Here is a 9364-nt window from a genome sequence, read left to right as displayed (position 1 = left end):
TGCATGCCAGGCGAGCACGCTACCGCCTGAGCCACATCCCCAGCCCTTAAAGTTTTTTTTAAAAAGAATAATTCCATAATTTTTTTAAAAAGAATAATTTAAATTTCAGAATAATTCCAAAATTTTCCCTCTTTTTCTTTTCTTCTTTTTTTCTTTCTCTTCTTCCCTCCTCACCCATCTTTCTCTCTCCTTTATTCATTCATTCATTCATTCCCTCCCTCCTTTCTTTCTTTCTCTTTCTGTTGCTAGTACACGCTTGGTGCCTAGTGGGTTATCAGGCCCAAACTTGATAAGGATGTCCAAAGCACTGGAGACCACTGTAATCTGGCTCTGCAGGTAAACTGTCTCTCTAGAACCTTCTCCAATGAAAGGACCAGTAGAAAATGGGAAAACAAGTTATTTAAGGTTCCTTCTAAATCCCCCGTTGGCAGTAGAACATTTGCTGATGAGGGAACATCATTCTAGCCAGACTGACAGCTCCTTAGGGGCAGCTGGGCCCCTCGCTCTTTGCATTCCCCACCTTAGCCCAGCACAGATTACAACAGCTTTTTTTTTTTTTTTTCAAAATAGAATTCACTTTCATACTATGAATATGAAATGGGAAATTGTTCTGTGCTCTTCCTTGAAAACTGTGGAAAAAAAATACATGGCAGCTTAGGTGTTTAATATTAAAAAGTAACATGACAATGAAGACAACTATACCCACTGCACACAAAGGAGCCTCCTTACAATAAATGCTCCAGAGCATTGCAATTCTCTTATGACTGCCTTTGGTGTAGTATGGGATGTTCATGAATTCATAAATTAACTTTTAACATCAACTACAGACTAACAAATGACAATCAGATACAGTAAGTTAGATACTCAAATCAGAAGCAAAGAATACACCAGCTTTTGAATAATAATTTTAAAAGAAAAAAAAGTAAAAACTATTTGCATCAAATCTATTCCTAGTTAGGAACGTGTATCTTAAAAGTAACTACAGTAGCTGAAGGAAATATAAACCATACCAAAAAGCAGGTCTTGAAGGAACAATACTAAAAATAGTATATTCAAACAAATTGCATGGAGATTTGGATTGAAAAAGAACATAGAACACTATGAGCAAACTGAAACTGCCTTGGATTAATCAGAAGCTCTTGAAGAGGCAGAGAATTTCCTTTGATTATCTGCTCCAACCTCATAGTCTGCAACATTGTCCAGAACATAAATACTTATTAAATGAATAAATGTGCTGTCCTGTTAGAAAAAAGACATAAAAGAATACAATTATCTTTTTCTTCTATTAGAAGTTGATTCGAGTTCTTTTTAACATGTTCTAATTGTAGCACTAAAGAAAACATCTCTTATGCAGCTGTAAGTAATTTATTTTATGCAGAGCACTGCCAAAACATGATATTTTAATCCCATTAGGGATAAAGAACAGAATGCAAATAGTTCTCTTTCTCATGACTTGAGGCCTTGTTCACTAGCCCTGTAGGTCTCTGGTGCTAGAGATGCCTGGATATGTCCACATGACATCTGGCTGTCTCCACAGAAACAAATTTATTTAGCTAATTTAATACTTCTTGGTGAACTATTAATAACTAGTTGTTTCTCAGAGATAGTTTTCTCTAACTCTATGAATATTCCCAGTGATGTAAAGACAAGTAAAATATCAAAAAGAAAAAGACCCATATTTGAATAGTAAGTTAGCATAATGGTGGAACAATCAGATATCACTGATGGCAACATACTTTCTAAAACAGAAATTGATTCAGTTCTGTTCCATAAATATTTACTTATAGACTGCTATGTGCTAAGCAACATAATAGTCACTGGAGATACAAAGTTGAAAGGGACATAGATTGTCAAGTACTTCAGTCTTTGCTTAAAGTGTGGATAGAGTCAGTTTGTGAAGATTGCATTTATCTCATCATTACTTAAATACTTATTAAATATTTACTAAGTGTCAATTTTTCAGATATATTCTGAGAGTATAATAAATAACACTTTCTTCAGGTCAGAGAATTAAAATGCCCTTGAGTTCTGGGACTATTTGAAGGAAAGAAACTAAATGTTTTTGTTTTTGTTTTTGTTTTGTACCAGAGATTGAACCCAGGGGTGCTTAACCATTGAGCCACATGCCCAGTCTCTTTTTTCTCTTTTATTTAGAGACAGGGTCTCACTGAGTTACTTAGGGCCTTGCTAAATTGCTGAGGCTGTCTTTGAACTTGAGATCCTCCTGCCTCAGTCTTAGCCTCTGGGATTATAGGCATGTGCCACCATTCCCTGAGAAACTATGTATTTTGACGAATTATTATGTGCCAGACACATTTAGAAGGGCATCCCTATCTATTCTTTCTTAATAGCATCCACTCCTACCCCTTATCACACCCTTGCTCACTTTTTCCCCCCCATCATGCTTCATTTTTCTTAATCCACAAGCCCCAACTGACCTTGTCATTGCTCTAGCCCCAGCTCTGAGTAGTAGCAGGCACATAGTAGGTTTGGAGTAGTCATTGCATGAATGAATGACAGGTAGGAATTCTGATTCTACTAAATGAGACCAAGATTTATAACTTAAATAATTTGTCCATGATTTTGTAACTCTTAAGCCACAAATATGAGATTTAAATTTAGGTGTGAAGGCAATGTTGAAGTTTTTTCTACAGCCAGTCCTATAGATGCATATATCTTTACAGAGTTACTAATCAGTCTTTATAGATAAACACTGATAGTGAAAGGCATTCAGCTCAGAGTTACAGAGAAGTTCTTACCCTCAAGAGCCTGATCTATTTAGGAAGAAAATTTCTGGAAATCCAGTGACAAGCACCAAGCAGCATCTAAGTGTGGAAGGAAACTCAGGGGCGATAAGTGGGAAGAAGGGGATGCTGAGGAACGCTTTCTCTTGGCGGAGTCTGTTGTTTGAGGAATACAATAAATATTTCTTCAAAGTATAGGACTATCTACATCCCTCTCTCCAGCCTTTGAGTCGGAGTCCCTCTTCCCATTTACTGCTAAAGTAGAGTAATTCTCCCCACTTTGAGCAGAGGGGAGATAGTGGAAAGTAACAGAAGAAAGGCACGTTAGGGAGGGAGTTAGAAGGTTTATGGGCTTACCAAGAAGTGAAAACAGAGAAAAACTGTTGTAGGAACTGAGATAGTTTTGCCCCCCCCCCCCAAAAAAAAGAGAAAAAACGTGGAGGTCTGGGTGGGAAGTTCTAATTTCAAACAGCTTCCCTATGGGAAAAGTCGAAGTTTGGTGAGTGCCCCTACTCTTCCTTGGTAAATATTTGAACTTTCCTGCACTTGAAGAACTGACTTCTCTTTCTTGAGGAAAGGGTTTAGATGGATTTAAGCTCTTTTGCATAAACGGTGGAAGCAAAGACCAAAAACCTGATAGAAACACAAATCTTGATACGAAGAGATATTTCATAAATGAACAGCACAAGCTGTCTCAGGAGGTTGTGAGCCTGCACACTTCAGAGTTTTCAAACCCAACCAGGCCGCTCCCTGGGGAATCAGTTCCCCTGGCCCCGTGGTCCTGGGTCATCCGCGGGGCGGGGACAGCAAGCCAGAGGGAGCTCAAGTCGTCAGTCCCAGCTGCAGATCCCGGGTTCCCCAGGTCGGGGTGGGGTGGGGTGGAGCGGGACGGGCTGGAGGGAGATCGCTCTGGTGAATCAGTGGGTGCGGGTGCGGCTGGCGGTACGGGAAAAGCAGGCAGCATGCTCTCGGCCGTCGGGAGCCTCCTGCGCTTGGGCTCGGGGTGCGTGGTCCGCTGCGCCCCAGGGGCGTCTCCAGCAGCCGCTCGTCTGCGGGTAACCGCTCTCCAGCTCTGTGGTCTCCCTCGCTACTCCAGTGGTGAGACCCGCAGCGATCCTGATGCCCAAAGTCACGGTGAGCCAGTGAAAGGGAGGGGCTATCTTGGGGAAAAGGGGACTAAGGGAGGCTGGGCGAGGGGCCCAGGGCTGAGGGTCGAGGCTTGATCGCGCTTATCCTCCGTGCCTTGGGTCCGTCATTACCTCTGTCCATCTTTGTCGCTTTTGCTGCAGGGAAGGTTCACAGGGTCCTCGCCCAGCACAAGCCCACACAATTCGACAAGAAAATCCTGGTGTGGACCGGCCGTTTCAAATCGATAGAGGAGATCCCGCCTCGGGTTCCGTAAGTGTGGCGGATGTCTCGGCCCAGGTTTCGGGAGGCCATACCCTGGGGCCAAGGAGCAGGGCCAGTTTTTCACACTCACACCCGCCACCTTAAGAAAATTACTACCCCCACCTCCGATGCATCAAATCCCTTGACTGGACAGTGGGCACCTAAATTTATAGGGAGATTGCAGAAGTTGCAGATTTCGGAAAACCATTGGACACTTCTATTATGCCCACATACCCAGAGCTCCCAGATCATTTAAGCCAAACACAAGGCACGGTTCTCGCCAGCACCCTGGTGACTTCGGGGGCCCTGGAGAGCGAGAAGGGGCCCTGAACTTGAGGAGTCGCCGCTAAATCAAGGAAAAAGTTCCCTGATCATGGCTTATGGAGTTGCTGGAGGGTCTCTGGGAAGAATCTTCATCCAGGCAGCCTCCTCCTCTGCGGAGGGAGACTGCCTGTGGTGAACGTGATTCTGCAGCCCTCTGGGTACCAGGTTTACTGGAGTTGGGACACATAGAAGTATCCTCATTGTCCTAAGCCCATCAAGACGGTGGCTAAATGATAAAACTCAAAACTAGCAACTTCCCAGCCAGGGTAATGTCACCTCTAAAAAATAAGTACATGTAACTTGCAAAAAAAACATCATTACATCATTTCAGTTAATGCCACCACCACTCCACCCTACCCCCGCCAAATTTACAGGACTTTTACAAGAGAAGGGGTACAAAAGAGAAGGAAACTAAGAATAAAATCAATCTGCTAGTTTTAAAACTGATCGTTAAAAAATAGGAAGTCTGAAGCGACAATGCTGAAAAAAATTAGAGATATTCTATATATTGTATTTTACTCATTAGAATGCTCATTAGAATACATAGATGATGGAAACGGGGCTTGTGTCTTGTTCTTCACACGTCTCTTTTAGTTTTGGTGCTCCTTAGTTTACCAGTTACTCAAAGCACCTCAAATAAATGGGGGAGAAAAAAACATGTGGTGGAAAAATGTATTCTCAACAATGAATTCTGAAGCATTTTTATTCCTTTTTGGATTCAGAGTTTTTAAAATTGGAAACGAACATGAAATTGAAATAACATGGCTTTTGGAGCCTATTTCTGTATTTATTCAACAGTAGAGACATTTGCTGTTATTATAAAACAAATCTTGTTTTGCTTGGTATGAAGATTGTAAAAAAGCAGCCCACTGTAAATTAATGCTTATAAAGAGATCCTATGCTTAATTCAGTATTAACATAGTTAAATGTGGGAAGAGACCCATTTTACCAAAATAATTTAATTTCCTAAGGATTACAGTCAAAAGACATATTATGAACAGGAGCATTTAACAATGAACAAGGTACCATGTTTGTAGTTGTAGATGTTTGTAGTTTTAAACAAATTTTTAAAGTCTTGCTATTTAGGAGGGATATTCCTGTTGTTAGTTCTGAAATATAAACAACTTTCCCTTTTTATGCTCTTAATGGACATGTAATTAAGTGACCTATAATTTTTGTACCATACACTAATTCTATTTAATAACCATGCTATTTTTTTAAATTTTTGCTGTGTTAAACTAATTTGATATAATAAATCAAAGCCAGACGGATAGGTCAAAAAGATAAGATCTTTTAAGTTCCATCTGGAACAAAAGGTAGCAGGAAATAAAACCTAATAATGTCTCCATAGACACTAATTGAACCTGTTCACAACTAACATCTTAAAATTTATGTTATTCTGCCCAGAAATCTAAGGAAAATAAGCTTCATATTGCTTTCTGTAACCTTTCAATTAGTAGAAAAGTTAGTTTTTCATTTTTAAGAGAAATTGTAACTTGTCTTCCTGGAGAATTTTTAATGTAACTGCACTGTATTTAAATTTGACATTAGGTAGAAAAGAATGTCATTGAACATATTCTCAAGAATCAAGTACTTTGATTATGCATATTTATAAACTGCCACTTCATATTATTGCAAATTTCAAAGTTTACAGTTAATTTCAATATAAAAGTTCTCTATCCGTGATTCTTCTTGTAACATTACTTTGTAATTAGTGTTGCTAAAATCCTGGACAACTAGAATGTAACTATTAATAAGATAGCCCAGTACTTTAATGAGTATATTACACTTCAGAATAATAAAAAAAAAATGAAGGTGCCTTTGTTTTTTTCTTTAACAAATTATTATAATTTGGGTCACTTCTTTTAAACTTCCTGCAAAAGCTATGAAGGAAACACCCTTTCTCTAATAGTCATTCATAATATAATAGTGTCTTTGGGTAACAGGATGGGAGGGGGCAAGAAGAGATTGGAGCTGGGTACTGTGGTGGTGGTGCACACCTGTAATCCCAGTGACTAGGGAGGATGAGGTAGAAGGATCATAAATTCAAAGTAAGCCTCGGCAACTTAACAAGACCCTGTATGTACATAAAATATAAGAAGGACTAGGGATGTGGCTTAGAGGTTAAGCATCCCTGGGTTCAATCCCCAGGAGAGAGAGAGAGAGAGAGAGAGAGAGAGAGAGAGAGAGAGATTGGAAGGCTAGTGAAAAAAGCAAAGTGTTGAAAGTGAGTTTTAAAGACTAACCCATTTAAAATGAAAACCCAAGGCCTATTTAACATATAAGCTAAATTAATATGAATCATAGACATACACAGGCTGTAACCCTTATTCCTTTTGGTGAATAAAAACCACAGTTGGACCATAATCTCTTGTATTTATATTTTGAGCAATTAGAAACTAAATATACTAGACAGTGATCTCATAGTGGTTAATTATTCTAAGATCTGAATAAATAACTGCTAATTTAAAATTGGTAATACTAATGGACTAGCATTTGAATGATTTTCATGTCTGTTTTGCATTCAGGGATATTTTTTGAATATCCCTTTAACAAATAATTATCATGACTATCAGAAAACTGTATTACTTTAACATAATTAACAAAATTCATATCTTGGTTTAGGCCTGAAATGATAGATGCTGCAAGAAACAAAGCCCGAGTGAAAGCTTGTTACATAATGATAGGACTCACAATTATTGCCTGCTTTGCAGTGATAGCATCAGCCAAAAGGGTGAGTGCCTGCGTAAAGACAGATCTGTTGTGTGCTGGGATGTGGCTCACTGGTCTAATGCATGCTAGGCAAATGTGAGGCCATGGTTCAACTCCTGCACTACAGAAAAAGAAAAAAGACTGAATTTTAAGGAATGTTATGACATATTTTCAATTCCAGGATTATGGCCATTCATTACTGTAAGACAAATTTGTCTTTTGAAATCTGGTATCTTGTATTTATCATACTAGAAACAAATTTATGCATAGAAATTTGGGCCAGTAATTTAACTATATGGCCAAGACAGGGGTGGGGACTTTTTTTCCACTTGTAAAATAAGCAGAAACAAAACCAGGACAGTTTATAACCTAGTTGAAAATCTGCACAAGAACTTTGTCCTGTGAAAATTATGCAGACTAGATAGATGGTTTCTTACATTATGAACTCAATTAGCTATTGCATAGAATTAAGAAAAAGAACTATACAAGTCGAAGTGATTGCCAAGGTCATCTAGATTGTTTGTGTCCTGTTTGTGAGTGCCTGCTTGCCAACTTCAATGTATGGTGTATGTTTGATACGGTTAGAGAGAAGTTAGGAGCTGACAACTTTAGAATTTTGTTCTCTGCCTTCCCAAATCTTTCCATCTGCTGGTCACTTTTTACCATCAAGAGTAGTCCCCAAAATATTGGGAGATGTGTAACACTGCTGAGTCTCCCTTCTCGAGTCTTAACTTCTCTCTCTTTGCCAGTCTCCATGTAGGAGCTCTCTTTGGACTCTAACTTACCATCCTAGAATCCCTTTGCATTGTCACCTGAAACTGAACCCAGGGGACAGATGATGGCTCCACCAGTTATGCACACTGCATTTCAGTCATGCAGCCACACCACAAAGAATAGCTTTCCTGGATGCCTAAATCTGGGTATATTTAGCCAATCTTACTATTACTATTCCCTACGTGTACTCTGGATACATTTAGCCAATCTGCCCAATCCTATGGTTCCATCCTTTACCTTTCAGGTTCTCAAGTGAATCTGAGCCCACACTTCATATAGGAACTGGGGCCCATAAACATACTTTTATGTAACTATCCAGTCATTCCTGTTAGCTTGGAAAAAAACATATTTCTTTCTTATCAAATGGGAAACTTTAAAAAACATTTTGGACTGAACACTAATACAAAGAAATGCAATTATCTCTTGTTTTCAACCTACTCTTCATAAATGAAAGCCTGCTAAATTGATTTTCTAGTTTCCACAAATCTTTACATTGTTAGAACACTGAGACTTCTATAATAAAAAGACAAACACTGCTTTCAATTTTTACTCCCTTCACATAAATGCTTACTTTTCCTGCCTGTTCCTGGGATAGTGAAAGGAGTTTTAGTCATATCTTCCCTCTTCCTGATTTCTTCAGCTTTGTAGAAGTAGCTCAGCTCCATGCTCAGAATCCAAATCCTGGATTAAATTTCCAGTCCACAGTTGTCAAGGCCAATATTTTCCCCCAATGCCTCTGATTAAAACCATTTCCTTCCATGTGGTTTCAGCCTCTCCCATTCCCCACCAATTCATCCTTTGAGTTACTTTCATTTCTGATACCTGAGGAATTCCCTTTACTGATTTGGAGGTTAACTATTTGAAAATGTCTTTGTTATATTTTATTCAACAAATCTGTGTGTAGTGAGAGGATGGGGAAAGATTTCTGACATCAGCTCTTCTGTCCACTACAAGTTTAGCAACTTTTTTTTTTCATACCAAAGAAACATTGATCATGAATATTATTCGTGACAGACATTCTAGGTTATTTTCTTCTTTTTCCTTTTACAAAATCTCTTCTATATGTTTTACTAAAACACAAGGTACTCCAGAAAGTGACAATGCTTTGTTTTGGTTTTTGTGCAGGCTGCAGAACGGCATGAATCCTTAACAAGTTGGAACCTGGCAAAGAAAGCGAAGTGGCGTGAAGAAGCTGCATTGGCTGCACAGGATAAAGCTAAATGACATTCTGACACAGCGTTCACTTGAATACCATCATTATTATCAAAAACAATAAAAGACAGGTCAAATAGAACATGTTAAAAATATGTCATGGTTTTATTTTTGCAGCAAGAAACAAAGTCTTTTTTATTCATATTTTAAAGTAAATTTTATTGAAAAAATAGTGCACAAAAAACTATATATAGTTTGATAAAAGTCTC

At 38.7% G+C, this 9364-nt stretch overlaps 1 protein-coding gene across 1 annotated transcript; it reads left to right on the top strand.

Annotated features, from left to right (window-relative positions):
- The first annotated feature begins 3617 nt into the window (after positions 1 to 3617).
- Fam162b (family with sequence similarity 162 member B) lies at positions 3618 to 9234 on the top strand. The gene is made up of 4 exons (XM_015498464.2): positions 3618 to 3878; positions 4034 to 4142; positions 7083 to 7191; positions 9069 to 9234. Exons 1-4 carry the CDS (start codon positions 3707 to 3709, stop codon positions 9165 to 9167), a joined length of 489 nt encoding a protein of 162 aa, XP_015353950.1. The 5' UTR covers positions 3618 to 3706; the 3' UTR covers positions 9168 to 9234.
- Positions 9235 to 9364: the final 130 nt, after the last annotated feature.

Source organism: Marmota marmota, unplaced genomic scaffold, assembly GCF_001458135.2.
Source record: "Marmota marmota marmota unplaced genomic scaffold, marMar, whole genome shotgun sequence".
Taxonomy (NCBI): Eukaryota; Metazoa; Chordata; class Mammalia; order Rodentia; family Sciuridae; genus Marmota; species Marmota marmota.
Note: the sequence above shows the minus strand (reverse complement) of the source record. Positions and strands in the feature narration are given on the sequence as shown.